At 43.1% G+C, this 25,514-nt stretch overlaps 2 protein-coding genes across 2 annotated transcripts; both read right to left on the bottom strand.

Annotated features, from left to right (window-relative positions):
* Positions 1-1,032: 1,032 nt before the first annotated feature.
* On the bottom strand, positions 1,033-10,987 carry K441DRAFT_669984 (uncharacterized protein). Its single transcript, XM_067650211.1, has 2 exons — positions 10,811-10,987; positions 1,033-1,247 (listed from the first exon to the last, which is right to left on the bottom strand). Exons 1-2 carry the CDS (start codon positions 10,952-10,954, stop codon positions 1,158-1,160), a joined length of 234 nt encoding a protein of 77 aa, XP_067497507.1. The 5' UTR covers positions 10,955-10,987; the 3' UTR covers positions 1,033-1,157.
* A 13,271-nt stretch (positions 10,988-24,258) lies between these two features.
* K441DRAFT_591762 (cyclin-dependent protein kinase-like protein Ssn3) lies at positions 24,259-25,514 on the bottom strand (the record flags this gene model as incomplete). Its single annotated transcript, XM_067644849.1, has 2 exons — positions 24,259-25,327; positions 25,375-25,514. 2 exons carry the CDS (start codon positions 25,512-25,514, stop codon positions 24,259-24,261), a joined length of 1,209 nt encoding a protein of 402 aa, XP_067497506.1.

Here is a 25,514-nt window from a genome sequence, read left to right as displayed (position 1 = left end):
CTAGAAAAACCCTAGACTGTACGAGAGAAGCTATCCTATGCTAAGGCCTAATAGTATGCTAAACAATTGGAGGAAGCCTGGACGGTAGCCCGCGAAAACTTGGAAAAAGCTTAGAGGCTAATAGAACAGCAGGCGAATAAACACCGTCAAGAGCCTGATTTTGCCCCTGGCGATATTGTAACCGACTACGGGTGCTGCTAAGACAGCCTCAACGCCACCCTATATATATTGATTGCAGATCAATATTGCTTGCAGATCACTGTTCCCATTTTAGTTACCTATTACCCCATCATGTCTTATTACCTCCACATTCTTCGTGTATATATAGAGGCTTTAGAGCTACATTCACAATCAAGTTGCTCGTTCAATTCCCACACACTGCAAAGCTTACAGATATAGTCTGGGTTATAATAAGGAATTAGAAGACCGAACGACTTAGCCGTAAGCTGGACTATTAGATAGTAGGACTATATAAGGTTCTTAAGAAGATAGGCAACTCGTACAAGATAAAGCTCCTAGATTTAATTAGGGTTTACCCTATTTTCTCACCAGATAAGTTACGGAAAGCTATAAACGACCTATTGCCTGGACAAAAGAACGAACCTCCCCTACTAGTTTAAGTAAACGGTGATAATAAATGGGAGGTTAATAAAATACTAGCCTATAAGATAGTACGGGGAACGCTAAAATACCGTGTCTAATAGAAGGGTTATAATTCTAACCTAATTTGGTACCTTATGTAGAACTTTATAGGCTTTCCCTAGAAGCTTAAAGAGTTTTATAACTAATACCCTAATGCGCCTAGACCCCCAAAGTACCTAGACAAATAGATAGAATGCTAGCATAATATAGACGATAAGTTACCGGAAGAACATAGGGACAAAAATGCCCTAAAGCCCTAATACAGCTATCTGCCAAATTTTGCTATATTCTGCCGTTCTGCCAGTACCGTAAAATAAAAATAAAAATATTTTCAGATGTCCAGGAACTTTAACCGCCGGTCGAAGTTATCTGATTGGTTAGATCCGTGCTAAGACTTTTAGCGGCTACTCTTTCTGGCCTAGTGCTTTCACTTAGCCCACAATCGCCCTTTGTACTTAGTCTGGACGTACTTATGTCCCCTTTATCTCCTTATCTTATATTTTGTAATCCTACGTTTATAAGCCTAGTGCTACCCTATTTCTAACTAAGCCTAAAGGCAGGCTTTCTTTCAAAAAGGGGGGTGATGTAACGGCGCTGTGATAGCGCTGGGGGCTCGCTTAGAGACTTAGCTCGTGTATATAGACCTATCCTTTCCTCGACCTTCTTCTGCTCCTTAGCTTAGTATCTTTATAATACAGCATTCTATAAGCTTCGGTTTAGAGGCATTTGTATAAGCCGTAACAGGCGCTACCGCACGTTACCTACCAAAATTTTGCCATATTCTGCCGACCTGTGATTGGCCCGCCTAACGCTAGCGCCTTAGCGACTTACCTTATATATTTGTTTACATCGGTCCTAGCAACCCCTTTTCCTTCTCTTTAGCTTAGTATCTTTATAATACAGCATTCGTTCAAGCTTTGGTTTAGAGGTATTTATTTAAGCCGTAACACTAGTAGCGGCTAAAAGACTAAAGAGTAAGCTAGCTAAGGCTCTTGTTAAGGTTTAACGTTATTTTAATAAAGCGCCTTAGGCCCTAAAGGCTTAGCTAGATGCTTATACTTAGTTATCTTATCTAGCAAAAGTTTATAAGAAGGTACGTTTTAAGGAGTTATGTCTAGTTAAGCAAGGTCTCTAAGCTTAAGGCTAAGGAGGCTAAAAAGGATTCCTATTAAGAAGAGGCGGAAATAACTTATACGCCGGTAGTAGATCCCTTAGATAATCTAGCTTGTCTATTACCTTTAGCCCCTTCTTAATATTACCTAACCCGTTCTGTTTTAATACTCCTATACCTTTCCTATAGCTTTCTTTAAATTTTATAGTAGTTCCTAAGTAGTCTTATTATAACCTATCCACTTTACTTTATACTATATTTTGTTATTAATGTTCTTATAATTAACGATCTTTAAAACCTACTATTTATCTTTCTCTTGTCCTCTATACGTGTCTACTTTATAAACTAGGGGCTTTGCGTCTCTATACGCTAGCTCTAGCATCGTAATATACTATATAGGGTAGATCTTTATCTTCGCTAATAAGTTAAGTCTATATATAACTTTTGAAATCTTAGCTACGACTTTAAATAGTCCTAGTCTAATATAGTCTAACTTCTTACTTAAGCGTTAACTTATAAAAATTTTATATAATAGCCATACTTTATCCCCCTCCTTTAGATCTGGTCCCTTAGATCTCCTAGTGTTATAGTATTTTTTTATCTTTTTTTATACTAATTTCGCTATAAAATAGAGGTCTTTATAAAAGTTTATTAAAGTTTCTATTCTCTACTTTACTATCTTACTTATTTTCTTTACTTATTGCGGTAACAATAATATTCTAAGCTTATACCTATTACGGCGCTAGTGGAAACTAGTAGATATTAGTGGATTGTAGCGGACAATCGCAGACAGTTTTAGATAATCACCGTCACGTAACCAGAGGGTTGTATATAACGTTGAGTAGCACTACCCTCCGTCGCCTTCCCTTTTTCTAGCTTTGGATCCTTATTTATAGACTACCAATTATATAGGCTTGCGCGTCCCTCTTGCCATACTCGTGCCTTAATTTACTAAGTCGCTAACATTATCCAAAGCTTATCTACTCTTCTTCCTAAGAAGGAACTTAAATATATTTATAGTGTGGTGGTGTAGATTAGACGTCGCCTACTGTCTTGGCATTTTCCTATATTTATAGAGCCTTCGGCTTCCTTCCTTCTTCCCTCTATCATAAATATATATCACGACTCTACCAGTTACCGGAAATACACTCTTTTCTTTCTTTCTTACTGACTGTTCTACTAACTGATTACGACCGACCGACCGACCGACCGACCGACCGACCGACAGACTGACTGACAGCACAGTGACTTTCCTATCTTAGAGAGGTCGTACCCTCCCACAATAGGACCACAAATAAGAATAGAACACAGAAGTAGACCTAAAGACTATTACTAGAACTCGAAGAACAGAATAGAACTAAAAGAATAGAAAAGAATAATAAGACCTATAGAACACGTATAGACCAGAACCCCTACAGAATCCTACTAGAAGTTACCTTAATAACTATACTACTATGCTAAGAAACACAGCGGCTGGCAAAGCAGCCACAGGACCCTTAAGTACCTCCGATGGTAAAACAGCAACTAACTTAAACTCTTAGGTAGAGCTTATAGTAGCCAATGCCAAAATTAAACGACTTTAAGAGCTGCTTAAAGCTATAGAACCCCCTATACCTAGTAAAGAGTTATTGGACACCTAGAGACTTACTATAGTCCTTAAGGCCCTAGCCTAACGTATAGCATTAGTATTATCGCGGTCCGCGAAGGTTACGGACCCCTATTACTTATAGACGGAACCAACCCTATATTTAATAATTGGAAGCTTTAATTATAGGATAAGCTTAAAGTTAATACGGATCACTTCTCTACCACTTAGGCTAAAATGGCCTACGTTTTCGGCCGTACCGGCGGGGACGCATAGACGTACCTACGTCCGCGATACGTACAGAACTCGGCAGATCCCTTTCTCTCTAGAGAAAAGATAATCGTCTACCTATCTTCTATCTATAAGGACCCCTTTAAAGTATAAAACGCCCGACTTAATTATAAAAGCCTAAATATAAAAACGATAAAGACCTTTTTAGCCTTTCAGACCCGCTTTCTATACCTAGCTAGCTAGGCTCGAATTCCCCAGAAAGACCTAATACCAGACCTATTTAATAAGCTTACCCTAGACCTGCAGCAAGCTATACTATTAGTTTTTACTACTATATAGACGCTAAAGGAACTTATAGACCAGTGCTTGGCTATTAACTAAGGCCTCCGCTAAATTAAGGCACGCGCCGAATAGTATAAAGCCAGAAACCCTTTAAATCAGACTATAAGCAATATAAGAACAGCCCACAACGCCCCGGCACAATCGGCAACCCCTATAGCACCACCCGTATAGCCCGCCACCAATTTAGTAGCTAGCCGTACGGCCAGTCCTGCTATAGATCTGGCGAATGCTTGGCCTACGTATAGCAACCTCCGTATATAAGCCCTTAGTAATTAAGGAGCTTGCTTCTCTTGTGGTTAGAAAGGCTACTATATAAAGGATTACCTAATAAACGCAAAAGCGGACGAGGTTCTATTAATCTAGGAGGATAGCGCAGAGCTGGAAAAAGAGAAACCCTAAAGGAAGACTCCTCTCTAGGGTTAAAAGGGATTAACATGTTATATATTAATCTAGGTCGGCTGGTTAATAAAAGAAGCTGCACTATCCCTTATACTTTATTCCGCAATAGATATTAAGTTTTAACCTCTGCTTTAGCTAACTCTAGAGTAAATGCCTTTGCCTTAATAGACACCTAGTATACCGTAAAGCTAGCCAACTTTTTTAAATGCACCTATTAAAAAACTGCCTAAACCAATTCCTATTCGTAGGTATAACGGGTAGATAGGGCCACCTATTACAACCATTTTGAGGATTTACCTCTATATTAATACACAAAGGTAGTATAACATCCCCTTCCTTATTACGGACCTAGAAAGCCATAATATAATCTTAAAAAGAAAATGGCTAGCCTATTTAGGCTTACAGCTCAATATATAGAGTAGGCGGCTTATCTGGCCTAAAACCCTACCCCCAACCCCCTCCTTTATAAAAGAAATCAGCATTATAATAGAAAACCTTATTGTCAGGCCGTAGATACGCACCTGCCGTAACCGGCTTAGCGCAGGCGAGGCGTACGCGAGGCGCCTATAAAACGTAGTCGCCCCGCGCCTGAGAACAGCAGAATTCAGTTCTACAGTTCTACTTCATCAAGAACCAGATACCTATTGCATTCCGCTACTGTTGTCACATTGCTATATACCCTTAGGGCCTTGGCGTCCTAACACTTATACGACCCTAGATTAATACTATTTACTAAGTTGATGCTATACGTAGGGACCAGCCCGCGAAGCCCTACTGCACGCGTCCACATCGCCGCGGGTGGAAACATCATCAGGAAATCGTCCCTTTTGATGGCTAAGTGCAGAGGCGATGGTAAGGAGCCGTCGCAGCGCATGCAGTGCGCTGTCGTCGCGGTTCTGTGGTGTTGAGCTCGCGATGCGTACTATCGTACAAAGCATCGCCCTCAACAAACACTAGGAGCCTTACTGCCTCCGCTTAAGGCTCCTGCTCTACCACCTAGGGAGGCCTATCAAGGGAAACTGGGATACGAAAACCACCCGATGTACGACTACCTAGCTCGTAGCCAGGCCCGAAACTGGTCTTATCATAGCCAGTCGACGTGGACGCGTCCTGGGCGTACAACAGGACACCCTTAGGCTTGCACTAGCTCTGAGATCGCAAAGGAACGTGGCGAGGGCGTAGGGAACCTCTTTTTATAAGAACTTGTTAAGGTTAACGCGTCGCAGGCACCTCGTACGAAACCTATTAAGGCCCCAAGGCCACCGCGAAGAACTTGTTAAGGCCCTGCCTAGAGAACTCGTTAAGGCCCCTCTACGAGGGCCTATCTGGTATCCGACACCCAGGTGACTTAGAAGAGGGTCTTAATAGGCGTGGTGCGCGCGACCTGGACGACAGACGCGACGGCGACCAGACGGCTCGACGAGGTGGAAACACGGGCAAAGCTCTAGGCAGCGGAAACACAGGCCAGCTTCGACGGCCCTATGGCGTTCGACCTACGGTCGACCTACAGGTGACTTACAGGAGGGTCTTAATAGGCGTGGTGCACGTAACCTGACGCACATATATAGGGGAGGCTCTAAGGAAACACAGGCCAGTCGGACGAGGACTCGACAGTTAGAGACACAGGCCAGCTTATAAAAGGGGGGGACACAAGCTTAGTTAGTAGAATAGGGTAGAGTAGGTCGCCTGGCAGGGACCTAGTCTATAACCCGTTCTGCAAGACACGGTCAGCCTGTTATAAGGAGACTCTTACAGGCAACGCGAAACGGGAACCTCCCGCGGGGCGTAGTACGTAGTAGCCACTGCTGGCTCTAGGGACCTCACCCCTTAGCTGGGCTCTGACCCCTAGTGCACCTGGTAGGCAGGTAGGATCACGTCCTGGCCGGAGAGACTACTATGTGGCTCAAGAGAACGGATGCGCATGTCGGTGTACCAATAGACAGGACTGCTCGCTCGCTAGGGCAGTACGCTTGTGAGGTACGCTTAAGGAGCAAACAGGAGTTACTCAGGCGAGAGAGGCTTGGCTGGGCCTCAACCGTAGAAGGTGCACCGCTTCCACATTGCAGGATGCAGCCACGACGCCCTCGTAGGACTACGCCAGTAGGCACGTAAGACGGGAGTTGCGACCCCTGCAAATGGCAGCTTATGCCCGTGCCGGCGGAAACAATAAAGAGAGGCGTAAAACTAGAGGCTATGGAAGGCTCCCAAGCCGTGCGAAAGCGTACCAACTCTCTAGGAGACTCTTATATAGACTGCTTGGGGGCAGACTAATACTTAGGCTAATAACCTATTATAAGATACCCGAGAGAACTGGTGAAATTCCCCGTGTTATAGGTGGTGGCAGCCAACTGCTTGTAGAAGGGACTAATGCTACTAGAAAACTGGGGTAGAGGCCTGGATAAGCAGGTATGTCGAACTCTACTATATAACTACCTGCTCTAAGAACCAGCTTCTATCTATTTGTAAGGAACTAGGACTACCTATAGCGTTCACGCAATGGGTAGCTACTTTCCTTGGCAATAGAAAGATATAGCTTTCCTTTAACGGGCAAATACAAAATTAAGTAGAACTAGAAACAGGGATACCACAGGGTTCGCCTATATCCCCTATTTTATTTTTACTATATCTACGTAATATCTGCAGGCTAGAGACAGAAGGAGCCTATTCCCTTAGCTATATGGACGATTTTGCAATTACGGTTACTTTAAACTCAGCTAAATCTAATTGCAAAAAGCTAGAGAGGATTGCACTAAAGCTGATGTCTAAAGCTAAGGAAGCTGCTATTAGCTTCGATGTTGGCAAAACAGAACTTATACACTTCTATAATAAGCGTACTACTATAGAAGATGGGCTAAAGCTAGGAGACGTAGAAATATCTCCTAAACCCCTAGTTAGGTGGTTTGGAGTATTCCTAGACTCTAAGCTTATATTTAAACAATATGTAGAAATAAAAATCTCTAAAGCAAGAGCGGCCTTTTATTTAATTAAAAGACTAGGCAATACACAAAGAGGTCTATCCCTATAAGCCCTTCGACAACTCTATATAGCCTGCGTTACTACTATAGCAGACTATGGAGTACAATGCTGGTGGAAAAGCAAATCTAGAGACTACTTACTAGCTAAGTACCAGTCTCTACAAAACGAGGCCCTAAAACTAGTTCTAGGAGCGTTTAAAGGGTCTCCAAGCCAAGCAACAGAGACTGAGGCTTCTACCCCTCCTCCTAGAATTAGATTTGAAAAGCTTTGCAATAGCTACGCATTAAGAATCCTAAAATTTAAGGAAAATCACGCAATTAAGAAGGCCGATATAGAAGAGGTTAATAAAGATAGGGACGAACTAGCAGTTAGTTCTAGCTCTAGCTCTACCCCTAAAAACTCTACTATAAAGCACCTCTTACAGCCAAAAACACAGCTACCATCTCTAACTGTTCGTACTAACTTAATAGCACGAGTGAGTCAGATCCAGGGGCACGAAATACGTATAGTATCGTATGCTCTTTTGGATGATGGTGACTGTCTCTTGTATTAAAGCAGACTACGTGGTCTATATACTGATGCGTCCTTCCCCCCTGATTAGTCAGTGCCTGTGCACCAGACGCGTAAGCGGGTGGTTGGTGCGCCGAACGCGTAAACGCGTACCTGGCGTACCGAACGCGTAGGCACGCGGTTGGTACGACAGGTGCTGTAATTATACACTAACCTCTAGAGTTCAGAAGCTAATCCAAAATTGGAAAATAGTGAGAATCTCTCTAGACTGGCAAAAACCGTGGTCTCCTCCTATTCCTGCTCTTTTCTCTATCTCTAAGGGTAGTAAAGAAGAAGCTGCACAAGAACACTTAAGACTAGTAGAAAGTTTACAAGAATCCCTAGAGTTGGACCTAGTAGATATGTAAGCTTTTGCAGTGTGTGGGTATTGAACGAGCGACTTGATTGTAAATGTAGCTCTAGAGCCTCTCTATACATAAGGAAGGTATAGGTAATAAGATAAAAGGGGACACTAATACGTAACTAAAACAGCGTGATACGTAAGTGATACACAGGCGATACGCAGGCGATACGCAGGCGATACGCAGGTGATACGTGTTACGGCTCGTACAAATGCTTCTGAACCGAAGCTTGTAGAATGCTGTATTACGAAGATACTAAGCTAAGGAGCAGAGAAGGTTGAGGAAAGGACACGTCTATATACAGGCGCCAAGTCTCCAAGCGAGCACCTGACTAGGGTCTGTAACGGTGCCGTGACAATACGCAGGTGTTTTGGCATAGTACTGGTAGTCGGTTACAAGATATATACTATATAGATGGCTCTAAAGATAGTAAATCAAATGCAGCTGCCGTATGCAAAATAGGAGAGAAATAGGATTAAATATGCAACAAACTGGAATCTAGGGCCCTATATGAAAATTATAAACGCAGAGCTTTATGCAGTCTATAGGGCCCTAGAACACCTAAAACAATAAAGACTAGAAGAGAAAAAGGTTTATATCTCTATAGATAGCCAGGCAGCTTAATTCTCTTACAGGAGGGCAAGAACTAGTCTTTAAAATTACGCAAAGCTGTATCTACCTAGCTAGTAGAAATATCTCTATTAACTTCTATTAGGTTCCTAGCCACCTAGGAATTTATGGAAATGAAATAGAAGAAAAATGCGGTCTTCTTATACTTCTCTAGCCTACCTAGGGAGACAAGCAAGAGAAAAGATACTAGAACAGTGGAAAAACAATTGGCAACAGAATAAAAGTAAAGGAAAACACTATACTAGAATCTGTAAGGGAAGCTACCCCTTTTCTTTTAAAGCTCCTAAGGATAAATATCCTAAAAAGCTACAGTTAGCTTTCTTTCAACTAAACTAGGAAAAGGCTTCTTTAAATCCTTCTCTAAAACAATAGGAAAGGATGAAGAAGGTAGATGCTTTAGGGACTGTAGCGCGGTACAAACCCCTACGCATCTTTTACTAGAATGCAGACTATATTGGGAAGATAGAAAGGAAATGCAAAGACAAATAGGCTCTTCTCTCTCCTTAGAGAAGCTTTTCTGCATAAAGAGAGGAAGAAGGGCGCTTCTTCTATTTCTAAGTAGGACTAAAATAGCTACTAGAAAGTGGCTAATAGCAAAAGGATCTCTAGAAGGAGGTAACTCCTACTAGATTCCTAGTAAATAGACTATAGAAAACAAAAGGATAGAAATAAATTATAAATAGGACAGGGACAGGCGTTAGGATTACTTATGATTTTTTTTCGATTTTTCGATTTTTCTTACTATTTTTCTACCGTTTTTCTCACTACCTAATAGTTGTTAGCAACCTAGTATTTTACTAGGAAGCTGTAAACCCCTAGTTTAGGGATTTATAAACTACTAGGACATAGCTACTAGTGTGGTGGTGTGATTTGGCCTCCTGGATTTAACATTTAGATTGGGCATAGCTTTGGGAGAGCTCAGGCCTTCCATAGTTATATAGATCGGTTTAAAGCCCCAGAGTCTTTAACAACTCGGGCGATACCGACAGATATACAATTTTCCTTCAATACACTCTTTTCTTTCACTTCTTACTGCTTAATTCTGACTGATTGTGATCGACCAACCGACCGACCGACCGACCGACTGACTGACAGACTGACAGCACCGTGACTTTTCCCATCTTAGAGAGGTCGTACCCTCCCACAATAGTTCTATACTATATAGTTAGCATAGCTCTACTACATAGTAAATAAGAGGGAAACTTTATAATAGCACTTATAGCTATTAAAAACGTCTATAATATTATTCTTTAATATTATAATATTGTTTAAGTATAATTTAACCTAGCTAGGCTAGCCTATTAAGGACTTTATATAGGAACTAGAGGATTACTTTAATTATTATAAAGATATTCTAAAAGAATATTAGGATTAAGGTCTATAATCTGCAAATCGCAGAAAGCGCTCTAATACTATAGTATTATTACAACCTATAAAAAAAGCTTATAGTAGACTATAAGAGGCCCTAAAGAGTAAATAGGTTAAATTGGATATATAATAAATAGAATCTAAAAACTATAAGAATTAGGGCTATAGGCTAAGGGTAGGATAGGTTCTTAGCCTTTTTACGTATATAGCATAGAGTTAATAGGGCATTTTGCTAGAATTTCATCCCCACCCATTAATCTATACTAGGAATATTGTTTTTAGAGCTCTTAAGTCCTTCCTAAAAGCCTTTTAAGGCCTTTCTAAGCTCCTAATTAAGGTCCTTAATTACTACTATATACAAGAATAAATCCTAAATGCCTAATTTAAAAAGCTACTCTGCCTTATCCTTTGGAGTAGGATTAGTATCTATTGGCCCCCTAAGGGATGGCTAATAAGAATAAGATCTAGACCCCTTAGTAGGGGTATAAGTAGGTATAAAAATAGGGGTAGGACGATAAGGTATAGCAGGAGTAAAGATTCTTAAATGCTTAATATTAATATTAGGTTTAAACTAATACCAATAAAGCTCTTTGTAACGGCGCTATTGCACGCTACCTGCCAAATTCTGCCATATTCTGCCGACCTGCGATTGGCCCGCCTAAAGCTAGCGCCTTGGCGGCTCACCCTACATATTTGTTTACATCGGTCCTGGCGACCCCTTTTCCTTCTCTTTAGCTTAGTATCTTCGTAATACAGCATTCTACAAGCTTNGGTTNAGAGGCATTTGTACGAGCCGTAACATTATACTAAGCTCACCCTACCTTGCCTGGGAAGGCCTCAATAATATCCCACCCCAAAGAAACTTCGTCTGCAACGACGCATCGACGCGCTATACTCAGACACCAAAACAACTCTACATTGCCTGGGAAGGCCTGGATAATATCCCACCTCACGAGCCAGACAGGACTGGACCTGTACCCCCGGAATCGAAACCAAAGCGTACGATACCAACGAACCTTAGGAAGCCAACGATGGCACCTAAAGCAAGCTCATCCAAGAGAGCTGCCTCTACCCGAGAGGAACCTGAGATCCAATTGGGATCAGAAATCGAAGACAATGATGACGTCGTAGACGTACGCGAGCAGATTCGCGCCCTCGCAGCCAGCCAGGAAGCTGATCGTCTTGAAGCGAGAAATACACAAGAGACCCTACAAGAGATCCTAGAAAGCCTCGCGGCCCTATGAAATAGCCCGGCTTCCCCTTCTCGAAGCCCTAGCCGACCTGTTCACTCCACTGAATGCGATACACCAGGGAGTACGGATACAATGACGAAGCAATCAAAGTCCGTCAAGCTCCCTGACCCCCCACCACTGTCCGACGGGATAGACCCTACCTTTGAGAATTGGAGGATTCAGGTACGAGGAAAGCTCCGCGTTAACCACGACCATTTCCTTTCCGAAGAAGCCAAAATGCTCTACCTCTTTGGTCGAACCACTGGGGACGCCCAACGGCACCTTCAAGCCAAGTTTGAGGACGACTCCCCTGTCCGATTTACATCTGTTGACGAGATGATACGGCACCTAGCGGCTATCTACGTCAACCCGAACAAAGTACGGGATGCCCGTTATGACTATAATCGCCTGATGATGAAACCGAACCAACCCTTTGCCGAATTCCAGACTCAATTCCTACACCTTGCAGGGGAAGGCCAGGTTCCCCTCGAGAACTACCGATTAGACCTGTACGATAAGCTGACAATCCGGCTACAAGAAAAGATCGCCGTAGCCTTAGATGACCTGCCAACCCACGAAAGACTCGCAGTTCGTTGCCTATCATTGGACTCAGAACTAAAGCGGATCGACGCCCGCCCTGATCGGCAGAAGCGACTCCGTAACGATCGGAACTCGCTAGCTACACCTGCAGGAGCTAGAGCAGGAAGACAAGTTACGACTGCTCTTACACCAAAGGCGGTTACAACTACGCACCGGCGAGCCTCGCCCGACCAGTCGCGTACCACGCCATCGACTAGTATTCGCCGCAATACTCCGATCGACCCTGCCTCGGCCACGTGCTACAACTGCGATAAGCAGGGTCACTTTGCCTCGTCCTGCCCGGAGCTAAAGGATATAGGCGATATTAAGGAGATGGAGGAAGGAGAAACGTCAGATGAGTCGGGAAAAGAAGAACCCTAGGGAAAGACTCCCCCCTAGGGTACCCTATCGATCTTGAAGAGATTGATCTTAGTCAGTTAATGGGTGGAAAGCATTTCACGGTTCCATGTACAGTATCTCGAAATGGATATGGAGTTAATACAACCGCCCTTATTGACACTGGAGCAAATGGCTTCGCCTTTATGAATACTGCCTGTGCGAATGATGTTGCCAAGTTTCTAAATGCAGAAGCCATCCGACTAGAGAAGCCTGTCCAGGTAAAAGGCTACAACGGCCAAGCCGGTCGGCCCGTTACCCACGTCTTAAAGTTGCATATCGCTCTTGACGGACGACGCCAATACGGCATCCCCTTTTGCATCCTAGACCTGGGGTCCCACGATATAATCCTCGGACGAAAATGGATGTCCTATTTTGATATTTGGTTGAACGTGCGACAAAGACGGTTCGTCTGGCCGGAGGATAGACCGAGGTTGCCCTCCTTTGTCAGGGAGATCCGAACCGACCGCAAGGCACTAGCCGCAAGGGCTGACCCTACCTACCAGCAGGATGTCCGGGCCCGTGACCTAGCCTTTGCCCAAGAAGACGCCCGCCGCGGAGCTGGAAAGAACTCCGTACCGACAAAGATACTCTTCTGAAGCGCTACGTTTGAAGAGGACTCTACGTACGGAAGCGGGACAGATAGTGACGTAGACGACGTCCAAATCGCACAGATCCAACCGGTATGGAAAAGAACGTATCAACAGGATATGAGGGATGACCTCCGAAAGATGCAACAGGAGCTAAAAGGAGTAACGATAACGCCAGTACCCCGGAAGTCCCTAAAGTCACGTACGCCCCTATTGTCAGGCAACCCCCCCACCGTAGACATCGCCGCAATTAGCGCTGTAGCGTTCCACTTCAATATGTACCGGAAGGACAATGAGGTCTTTACAACGAGCCTGTATGAGATTGACCGAATTATTAATGATAGAGAGGAAAGGCCAGCTGAGGAAACCGACGAGGAACTAGTCGAACGCCTCCTTCCTACCATTTATACAGACTACAAGGATGCATTCTCAAAGGCGGCCTCAGACAAGTTACCCCCCCACCGGACGTACGATCACAAGATTCAATTAGAAGCCAATAACTCGCTAGGCTATAGCCCCCTCTACCATCAATCGACGGATAAGCTAAAAGCAACAAAGCAGTACTTGATTGACAACCTGGATAAAGGGTTTATCGAGCCAAGTCAAGCCCCTTTTGCTTCCCCTATCCTGTTCGTAAAAAAGCCTAATGGAGGCCTTCGTTTTTGTATCGACTATCGGAAGCTAAACGCTATTACTCAAAAGGACCGGTATCCTATTCCTTTAATTGACGAGACCCTTGCACGTCTAAGCCAGGCAAAGATCTTTACCAAACTTGATATCCGCCAAGCTTTCCACCGAATCAGGATAGACCCTGCATCCGAGGATTTAACAACGTTCCGTACCCGTTATGGTTCCTATAAATGCAAAGTTCTTCCTTTCGGACTAACAAACGGACCGGCTACGTACCAAAGGTATATGAATGACGTTCTTTTTGATTACCTTGACGAATTCTGCACGGCATACCTAGACGATATTCTCATATACTCGGACGACGAACTTGAGCATCAAGTTCATGTTAAGAAGGTCCTGGAGAGACTACGGAACGCGGGCTTACAAGTTGATATCAAGAAATGCGAGTTTGGGGTAAAACGTACAAAATACCTCGGGTTCATCGTGACTACGGAAGGAATTGAGGTCGACCCTGAGAAGGTAGAGGCAATCCGTAACTGGAAGCCCCCTCGCACAGTAAAAGGAATCCAATCCTTCCTTGGCTTTTGTAACTTCTACCGCCGGTTCATCCGTGACTACAGAATTGTGGCAAAACCTCTCGTACGACTAACCAGGAAGGACACGCCTTTCGTCTTTGATGATAGCTGCATGGAAGCCTTCGAAGAGATAAAGGATCGGCTCATCTCTTCCCCAATCCTTCGTCACTATAACCCGGACCTCGAATCAATGCTAGAAACTGACGCCTCTGATGGGGTCGTAGCGGGAATCCTATCACAGTTACATCCAGACGGCGAATGGTACCCTGTGGCTTTCTTCTCAAAGACAATGGACCCGGCTGAGTGTAACTACGAAGTACACGACAAAGAAATGCTAGCTATTATTCGATCACTCTCCCAATGGCGCGCAGAGCTCGAAGGTACGAACTCCCGGATTAAGATATATACAGATCACAAAGCCCTAGAGTACTTCATGACTACAAAGCAGCTTACTGGACGACAAGCCCGGTGGGCCGAAATACTCTCCCAATTCTTCTTTACGATTATGTACCGTTCTGGCAAGCAAAACTCTAAGGCTGATGCCCTAACCCGAAGAGAACAAGACGTAGGACCCCAGGATGAGCTAAAGACCCAATATCGGACGCGCGCCCTCCTCCATCCAGAACAGCTCGACCCGCGGATCCTTGAGGAGCTAGACTCCCAGCAAAACGAGCTAGCACCGATGGAGGAGTCCTTAGATGAGCCAATAGGGCTAATCGACCGCCTCCTAACTGCAAACCGCACGGCTGACGCCCTAAGGGCCCTCCGCGAACAAGCCGCGAAGGGAGACCCCGATTTTAAGACGGAGGAAGGATTGCTCCTATACCAGGAGCGGCTTGTAGTCCCTGACGTTAACAATCTACGGACTGAACTAATCCGCGAAGCTCATTGCCAAGTCTCTACGGCACACCCTGGCAAGAACAAGACCCGTAAAATCATTAACTGCCGCTACTACTGGCCGAGAATGGTTGCGGATATCGATCGATACATACGGAACTGCGAAGACTGTAGGAGAGCTACAATCCCACGGGATAAGACCCCAGGACTACTTAAGCCACTCCCGATACCAGAGCGCCCTTGGCAGCATATCTCTATAGACTTCCACGAACTACCTAGGGACCGTGACGGATACGATATGGTTATGGTTATAGTCGACCGCTTTGGTAAACGCCCGTTCTCAATTCCCTGTCACAAGAACATCGATGCCAAAGAGGCAGCCCGGCTATATGTCCATTACGTCTACCGAATCTACGGACCACCAGATACTATTATGTCTGATCGTGGGCCACAGTTTATATCGGCCTTCTGGAATGAGTTTACCCGGATCCTAGGCATTAAGCTAAGGCTTTCTACGGCTTATCACCCCCAGACAGACGGTCAGACAGAGATCGTAAATCAGTACCTAGACCAGAGGCTTAGGCCCTTCGTCAACTATTTCCAGGACAACTGGTCTAAACTACTACCCTTGATGGACTACGCGCAAGCAACCCTACCCCACGACTCCACAGGGTTTGCCCCGATTCAGCTGGAAATGGGATACTTACCCCGCACAAGCTTTGACTGGAAAAGGCCAGAAGAACCCCAGACTGTACGAGAGAAGCTATCCTATGCTGAGGCCCAACAGTACGCCAAACGATTGGAGGAAGCCTGGACGGTAGCCCGTGAGAACCTGAAAAAAGCTCAGAGGTTAATAGAACAGCAGGCGAACAAACACCGTCGAGAGCCCGATTTTGCCCCTGGCGATATGGTCTGGGTCATAATAAGGAATTGGAAAACCGAACGACCCAGCCGTAAGCTGGACTACCAGATGGCAGGACCGTATGAGGTTCTTAAGAAGATAGGCAACTCGTACAAGATAAAGCTCCCAGATTCAATTAGGGTTTACCCTATCTTCTCGCCAGATAAGTTACGGAAAGCTGCGAACGACCTATTGCCTGGACAAAAGAACGAGCCTCCCCTACCAGTTTAAGTAAACGGTGACAACGAATGGGAGGTTAACGAAATACTGGCCTGCAAGATAGTACGGGGAACGCTAAAATACCGTGTCCAATGGAAGGGCTACGATCCTGACCCAACCTGGTACCCTGCGTGGAACTTTATAGGCTGCCCCCAGAAGCTTAAAGAATTCCACAACCAATACCCTGATGCGCCTGGACCCCCGAAGTACCTAGACGAATGGATGGAATGCTGGCATAATAAAGACGATAAGTTACCGGAAGAACATAGGGACAAAAACGCCCCAAAGCCCTAACACAGCTGTCTGCCAAATTCTACCGTTTTCTGCCAGTACCGTAAAATTTCAGATGTCCAGGAACTTCGACCGCCGGTTGAAGTTGTCTGATTGGTCAGATCCGTGCCAAGACTTTTAGCGGCTACTCTTTCTGGCCTAGTGCTTCCACTTAGCCCACACTCGCCCTTTGTACTTAGTCTGGACGTACTCGTGTCCCCTTTGTCTCCTCGTCTTATATTTTGTAATCCTACGTTTGTAAGCCTAGTGCTACCCTATTTCTAACTAAGCCTGAGGGCAGGCTTTCTTTCAAAGAGGGGGGTGATGTAACGGCGCTATTGCACGCTACCTGCCAAATTCTGCCATATTCTGCCGACCTGCGATTGGCCCGCCTAAAGCTAGCGCCCTTGGCGGCTCACCCTACATATTTGTTTACATCGGTCCTGGCAGACCCCTTTTCCTTCTCTTTAGCTTAGTATCTTCGTAATACAGCATTCTATAAGCTTCGGTTCAGAGGCATTTGTACGAGCCGTAATACTCTTAGGGCGTTAGCCTATAGTTAATAAAGATACGCTTAAGCCTAAAATAAATAGAGATATTAGCTGGCTAGTATAGTCTAGAACTATTAAGACCCTATTATAGTAACTACTAGTTACCTATCTGCTAGGTACCTAAACATCAGGATTTTTTTTTTTGGGCACGTTGTCGCAAGCGAAAATCGGGGTCTGCAAAACCTGCGTAAGTCGCGATTTTAGCGATTTGCGGCAACTTGCGGCGATTTGCTACAAATACATAGGCTACCCATGTAAATCGCCGCAAATTGCGACTTAAGTAGACCCTAATTTTTCGGCTGCAACAAAAACGCAACAAAAATACTATAAAGTCTCTACACGAAGCTCTACACAAAGCTCTGCACGAAGCTCTGCATAAAGCTCTACACGAAGCTCTGCACGAAGCTCTGCACGAGGCTCTGCACAAAGCTCTACACGAAGCTCTGCCCGAAGCTCTGCACGAAGCTCTGCACGAGGCTCTGCACAAAGCTCTACACGAAAGCTCTGCACGAAGCTCTGCACGAAGCTCTATACGAAGCTCTGCGTATAGAGGCTCTGTACGAGGCTCTGCACGAAGCTCTACACGAGGCTCTGCACGAAGCTCTACACGAAGCTTTGCACGAAGCTCTACACGAGGCTCTGTACGAAGCTCTACACGAAGCTTTGCACGAAGCTCTACACGAAGCTTTGCACGAAGCTCTACACGAGGCTCTACAACGAAGCTCTACACGAAGCTCTACACGAAGCTCTACACGAAGCTCTACACGAAGCTCTATACGAAGCTCTACACGAAGCTCTGCATAAAGCTCTACACGAAGCTCTACACGAGGCTCTGCACGAAGCTCTACACGAAGCTCTGCACGAAGCTTTGCATAAAGCTCTACACGAAGCTCTACACGAAGCTCTACAACAAAGCTCTGCACGAAGCTTTGCGCGAGGCTCTACACGAAGCTCTACACGAAGCTTTGCACAAGGCTCTGCATGAGGCTCTACACGAAGCTCTGCACGAAGCTCTACACAAGGCTCTACACGAGAGCTCTACGTACAGAGGCTCTGCACGAGGCTTTGCGCGAAGCTCTACATACGGAGGCTCTACACGAAGCTCTGCACGAAGCTCTACACGAAGCTCCTACGTACAGAGCTCTGCACGAGGCTTTGCGCGAAATACGGAGGCTCTACAACGAAGCTCTGCATCGGGTCCCCGCTATATTCCCGATAGCCTCTACAACGTGCCTCTGCCAAGTGTACCCCTTTATCTATATACCTAGGTAGCCACCTTATTTTTTACCCTTCCTTCCTTATATCCTCCTACCTAGGGAGGCACCAGAACGGCAGCCAGCTGAGGACCGTCGCCAGAACCAGACGACCGTCGACCGTCGCAGAGCCAGACGACCACCGTTCGAATATACAGCCAGCGAACGGCCCGTAGAGAACGATTCGAATTAATACGATTAATCGATCAATCAAATCAGGCGGAGCTCGATTGGGCCGACCTTTCCCCAAATACAGACAGGTAGGCATAGACAGTAGCACAGATAGGGGACAGACGGTAGGCACAGACGGTAGGTATAGACAAGGTAGGCATAGACAGGTAGCACAGATAGGGTAGTACAGACAGGTAGGCACAGACAGTAGGCACAGACAGGTAGCACAGAGATAGGTAGGCATAGACAGTAGGCATAGGCAGGTAGGCATAGGCAGGTACAGACAGACAGACAGACAGACAGGTAGGCAGGCAGGTAGGCAGGCAGGCAGGCAGGCAGGCAGGCAGGCAGGCACTAGGCCTAGTTAGGAAATCGTACACAGCCAGCAGATCGTTAGGAATACCGCCAATTGATGATTGGAGCCTTTGTAAAGGGTATCCCCCTTATCTTAATTGCTTAATAAATAGCTCTACATTTTATATAGTTATATAGGAATATAAAAATATGCAAAATATAAAATGTATAAAATGTGCAAAATGTGCAAAATATATAAAATATATAAAATATACAAAACGTGTAAAATACACAGGCTCTGCCGGTTTGCTGCGAGTTGCTGTAAAATGCGCAGGCTCTGTGCAGTTTGCTGCAAGTTGCTGCAAAATACGCAGGCTCTGTGCAGTTTGCCGCAAAATGCGCAAACCGCACAAGACCATATACGACTGCCGCGACCGTACAGTTTGCCGCAAATTGCCGCAAACTGCAACAACGAGCCCGAAAAAAAATTTCCTGATGAAGGGTAATCTACCTAATAACGTATTATATTATACTTAAAACTTAACGCGTATATATAAACTCCTCTCTATAGTAGACAGCAACCTTCTTCTTATTACCCTATTCCTTACACTATCCTTAGTATACTAACCTTACTTTTATATTAGGCGTTACTAGTTAGCTTACTAAGAGTTATAGGTGATATAAATAGCTATAGTATAATTTTAAATTTAACCTAGATATTTAGTATTAGCGCTTAAATAGAAGAGAGCCTAGGTAATATAGTAGTTAAGGATATTAAAAAACGCCGCTACTTAGGCCTAGGCTATTAAAGCTAAAGTTAGTAATAGAAATTTATTAAAAATAGAAAAGCTTACCTTAACGTAACTATCGCTCTTAGTATATATACATTAATTATAAGGACTAAAGGTATTAGATCTTACGCAGTATGTCTTATTATAAGCCTCTAAAATCCTATTATTAGATTTCTGGTCTTTTAAAGATATATAGGTAAAATTATTTAGATAGGACTAGCACTAGTTACGGATTAGCGGGGGTTAAGGCTCTCTATATAAGTAGGGCTAAAATATGCAAAGAAATTAGCTTAAAAGAGTAGGTAGTAAAAAATTTAAGAGGTATATTAAATTATTAATAGAAAAGAAGAAAATCTTAATAATATATTAAAGATATGCCTAAAATTGGATAAAGGTTAGTAATAAAAAGTAAGGTATTAAGGAAAAGGATTAAGCTTAATAAGTAAAGCGTCTTTATACTTTACCTTCTAATACCCTTTTAGTAAATAGCCGTAACCTTACTAATATAGCACCGTTATAATAGCGCTATTTAAAAAAAGAAAATACGCGTATAAGCTATTTAGCTATTACTTCCTTATAAAAACTAATTATGTAGCGGGGGGAAGGCAATTAAAATGTTAATTAAAGACGTATATAGGTTAGATTACACCTAAAAATAATACTATAGTATTAAAGAATAACGTTATAAACGTTTTTAATAGTTGTATAATAGCTAGAGGTGCTATTATAAAGTATCTCTATTTACTAGGTAGTAGAGCTACGCTAACTATATAGTATAGGACTATTAGATTTAAAAGTATATATACTAAATTTTAAGAGATAAGTCTCTTTAACTAACTAATTAATACCTTAACCGTATTTAATAGTGTAAGGGTAAATATAGAAGTAATATATTAATAATGTAGGGGATTATTAAAAAAAGCATTATAAGAAAGGATTATAGACTATATCTTAATAGTTAAAGATAACGGTAAGCTAAGGCTCTGTATATTAATTTTTATACTAAAAGGTTCTATAGAACTATACTAGAATACTAAATTATTAATAATACTTATAATTAATTATAAACTAGTATAAAGGCTTAAAAGTAAAGTTGTATAAAAATCCCTATATTAACTTAGGTAATTACTAGTATACTTTTAATAGACTTCTAATAGGTCTCCTAGCAATCCTTATATCTTTTTTCTAGTTATATCTTTTCCTTATTAAGGTTTTTTAGAAGTTTAAAGTAGGTGTTAGATAAATATATAATATATAGTAGTATACTAATATCTTTCTAAACCCCTTCCGGGATAAGCCCTTATAATCTCCTTCTACTATAAGGTAATAGTAATTAGGGACTAACTATAAGAAGGGGGGGCAATATAAGGGATATTATTGTAGCTACCTTAGGTTGCCCTTAGGATAACCCCTAAACGTCCCTTAAATAGTTACTAGTTACATACTAGAGGTATATACTTATAGTATATAGTCTCTACAATCCTAAAGGCCTTACCTCCTTAAGGATTCGTCTCTTTTACTAATCTATCTTATTCTACAATTGTGTCCTTATAGCCCCCTATTTATAAAGTCCCCTTATAGATAGGGCTAAAGGGGTTTTAGTTACTTTTTAGTAGTATTATAATTATTATAAAGGGTATCTATATTCTCCTTACCAGTAACTATAGGTATATAAAAGTCTTTAAGCTTTTAGCATATCTAGGTATTAGGCTTATTTAGCTATCTTACTTAGAGGTTTATATTATCGCAATCTCTTACTATTAAAGGGACTTTTCTACCTTAGCGTGACGGCTTTCTATAAGGTATTTATAAAGTTTCTATTTAGATTATTACGAGATTTTTAAGGGAGGATAGTAGGTATAAATAAAAATGTAAATAAATAATTTGGTCCTTAAGCTAGCTGCCCTTCTAAATAGAGTAGGAAGAATTTAAATATAAGAGGACTTTGTAGATAGGGTGCTATAAGGACACGATTATAGAATAGGATAGATTAATAAGAGAGATAAATCCTTAAGGAGGCAAGGCCTTTAGGATTGTAGAGACTATATACTAGAGGCACGTACCTTTAGTACATGACCGGTAATTATCTAAGGGGCGTCTAGGGGTTGTCCTGAGGGCAACCTAAGGTAACTATAATAATATTCCTTATAGTAGATATATAAAATAGAGCTTTAGATATAGCTACTTGCTTTTAACTTAATAATCTTAATTTATTCGTCCTAATTATTTAGGCTTATTAGGGTAACGGATAAAACAATATTAGTTATAGTTTTTTATTAAGAGGTTATTATAGGTATCTATAATTAAGGCGATAATAGAAATTAATGGGAATAAAGGCTTTTGGTTAAAGATAATACAGTAGACGGCCTGGGCTTATAACTATTAAACGGACAATTAGGAATAAGAACTCTGTCTATTAAATATGGCTCTAGGGCGTCTATATATACATAAGGTAGATATATACAACAGAGGCAGGTGGTAAGATATACGAGAGTAAGCAGCTAAAAATAGTAAGTCTAATTTAGGTCAACACCAAGTGAGTGAAGAACAATGCCGGGAACAGAAGAGATTGCGCATGCCCAGAGCAATGAGCTGGAATGTAGCGTCAAAGATGTCTGGAGGATTGGCAGCTGCTCCACCAGCAATGGTAGCTGGGGCTGCAATAGCGCTTAACAGCAATGTCGCGAGGACCGGGATCAAGGATGGCTTTATAGTGATGTTATGAAACAAATATCATAAACTAAGAGAGTGACTGGGTTGGAAGTGTAAGGACTGGGTGGGGTACAAATTAGACCAGGGATGCATATAACTATTCTATTAGTTACATAAATTATAATTACTATATAATATAACTAATCGCAACCAAAATCAATCTTTTGATTATGGTTACGATTGCGTAATCAATAATCGCCCACGGAAAGAACGTGTAAGAATAGAACGTAATAATAAAGCTTTGGTATCAAGAAAATTGCGTATTAATTTCCTAAGACGTGCCAGGTCTACTGTTTTATATACAAAAACCGTCCGTGCGGGCTTTCTTAGAAAAAGTTAATATATACGCGCCAGCGCGTTACGGCATATCTTATCTAGAATTACTTTTTAATCACAATCTACCTGTATTTACACTTACTTATCTAATTAGGAAATTAGTACATAACTAAAACAATCAATGCAATCAATCAGAATCAGAGAGGCCGATTTTACATGAATTAAAATCTATGGGCCGATTACGGTTGCACTGATTATGTGCATCCCCGAATTAGACTGAGCCACGTAGAAAGAGTGTGGTGGTGAGAGAAGATGGTTGTTGGCGGGATTTTATTTACGGATTAGGGGCCTTTGCCCAGATCCACTTTCAAGACCGCTTGGAATGGTGAATCAACGGACTGTGGTAGGGTGAGGCAGTGGTGATGTTGATGTTGATATATGAATCGGAGGAATTCTGTCGATGGCAATAATGGAATCGTTTGGAGCTGATTCTTAGTATACTCAGATAACGCAACAATCAACTATTGAAGGGCCTGTATTGTGAGCTATTCGTGAAGTCTCTAGGTAGCAAGTCGTTGTCATATTTTTACGGAAATGCCAAAAAGGAAGGGTGTATCTCGGCATTAATTACTTCCCAGGCCGCCTCGGGTGATTAATTGAGTCAGGATACTATTATATATGGAGCAAAGTAGGATCAGGATTTGGGTAATAAAGAAATTTATAGCAATGTTGGCGCCGTAGAAGATAATGCATCAGTAAATATGGGACAAAAGCATAAGCTAAGATGCGATATGTGCCTAGTGTCTCTCTGAAGATGCTAACCGATCAGAATGAATGACGGCTTCCCAAACTGTACTTCTACCCAATCTTTCCAGATACCCAAAGCATAAGTGGCATATCGGGCATTCTTCGCCAATTGTAGGAGGCGATTTGAGAGGCGATTTGCGATAGCAATCTGGCATAGTTGTGATCGGGGTAAGAATAAATTGTGTCGTACGTGCATTTTCTAACACTGCCTTGACCTTTTTTTGAATTTCCATTGATCTCATATGCGATATACGCAGTGGCGGGTACAATTTTCTCTCTTCGTCTGGCTCTCGAAGATACCAATCAGTCAAAGGGACTATACTCATTTCAATCGTGTCCCGATGTAAGAACTCCGTTTTGTGATTCATGAGCTAGTACTTAATCGAAACCTTTTCTTTTTCTGCATATCTGATCCGAGGCCAGATTTGACAATGTCCGACTCTTCTATGATACGATCGACAAAGTTGTTGATGTGCGGAATTGGTTCATAAAGTTTGTTGTACGCATTGACACCCTTAGGGGGTATTTTATGGAGATACCAGGTCCAATAATGAATATTTCGCCTGTCTGATGGAACTTAGGGAGGGGTCCAATAAGGGTATTTGGTGTGATCGAATAACTGAGAACCTCCGACCATACGCATCTTTCTAACCAGGAAGTATTGAAGCCCGGTTGCAATTGGGGTGTCAAGGGTGGCTGGGATTGCTTGAGTCTCTTCTTTCTCCTTTTTTGCTGTGATTCTAAATTTAACGCACAGAGCCTTGAATCTTTCCACGAAGCTGGCTCCATCTGCCGCCGTTTCAATGCCTAGAAATACAGTGGCTTCGTTAGCATAGGGTATGCTAACTGTCTGTGTAGGCCATCTTGATAGGTGGCGAACATGGGTGTCGGGAAAATTCGGCTTTCGGATCAGAACTAAGCTGGGCGCGGCGAGGACATAGATCTTCAGCATCAAATGGAGAGCTCGAATAGACCACATCTAGCCTTCCTTAAGTCTCTTCGCGGGTCTACCTATAAGTGAATCATCTGGCAATCCACTTCTCTTCGTGCCTGGCAAGCTCGACGTCCGGATATCATTATCTTCCTGACTCACTCGGCGATACGGGTATTCGATTGTAGATCCCTCAAAGCAATTGTCCGAGGGTCTTTCCCCATGAGCAGAAAAGTAAGGATGACGAAGAGCTTGCTCGGCAGTCAGGCGTTTTTGAGGATCATACTCAAGGAGACCATTGAGTAGCGAGAGACCTTCAGAACCCGGGGTGGCACCTGATTGGCCGGTTGGATACTGGTTAGTCTTAAGGCATTGATGGTACCATTGCTCCAAGCCCATAGGACGATGTATTCGCGGATTTCCAGCGGAGAGTGAGCCTAGTTGACTGAATTCGGGCATTGCTGACAATAAGGACCACCGCTCCTTGCTTGGCATGCCAAGGATCTCCACAATCTTTTGCATCTGATTTCGCTGAAAAGGAACGGTTTTCTTGCTGTCCATCTTGGCTTCTTCACCCTTGAAGATCGGCCTAAGTGACAATAACTCTGCAAAGATACATCCAACAGCCCACAGGTCGACAGCGGGAGTATAATGCCTGCTCCCAAGGAGTAGTTCCGGTGCTCGGTACCAAATAGTCACGACAACCTTGTCGCCAGTAAAGAGAGAATGAAGAGGTTTGTAGAATAATCGAGCAAGGCCAAGATCTCCAATCTTCACTTTCCCTGCGCTCGTAACCATGATGTTGGCTGGTTTAAGATCTCGATGCATGACCCAGTTTTTGTGCAGGTATACCAAGCCCTGAAGGAGCTGGTACAAGATGGATTTGATGGTCCGTGCGGGAATTGCGTGCCGTTGAGGCTGATTATGATGATGAATAATCTGAAGCAAATCGTGCTCTGCATACTCGAAAACAATGAAAATGCACTTGTCTTCAAGGATTATCTCGACGGTATGAACCACGTTGGGGTGGGACAGTTCGGTACAAAGTGCCATTTCGCGGATTGCTGACTGGGAAATTCCTGTATACTGGATCTCACCCTCCTTATCCGGCTTGAACCTAAGGCTGGTTAGATGACGTGGCAAGGCAACAGTCAAAATACTTACTTCTTAATGGCAAACTCTCCGACCTGGCCATTCTTGCCCTGGGCCTTGTACACCCGGCCATACGTGCCACTGCTGATGAAGCCGATGATCTTGTATCGTTCATTTACACGTTTTTTGCTAGAGTATCCTCCGGATAACAT

This window comes from Cenococcum geophilum (assembly GCF_001692895.1).
Source record: "Cenococcum geophilum 1.58 unplaced genomic scaffold K441scaffold_77, whole genome shotgun sequence".
Taxonomy (NCBI): Eukaryota; Fungi; Ascomycota; class Dothideomycetes; order Gloniales; family Gloniaceae; genus Cenococcum; species Cenococcum geophilum.
The sequence above is the reverse complement of the archived record's forward strand: the minus strand, read 5'-3'. Positions and strand labels throughout refer to the sequence as shown.

Bases quoted from the DNA above. Each gene is read 5' to 3' on its own strand.
- K441DRAFT_669984 (XM_067650211.1), bottom strand. From the start codon at position 10,954: ATGCTGTATTACGAAGATACTAAGCTAAAGAGAAGGAAAAGGGGTCGC. The intron at 1,248-10,810 runs GTAGCGTGCAAT...GCGAGCCCCCAG, and splicing joins AATATGGCAGAATTTGGCAG to CGCTATCACAGCGCCGTTAC.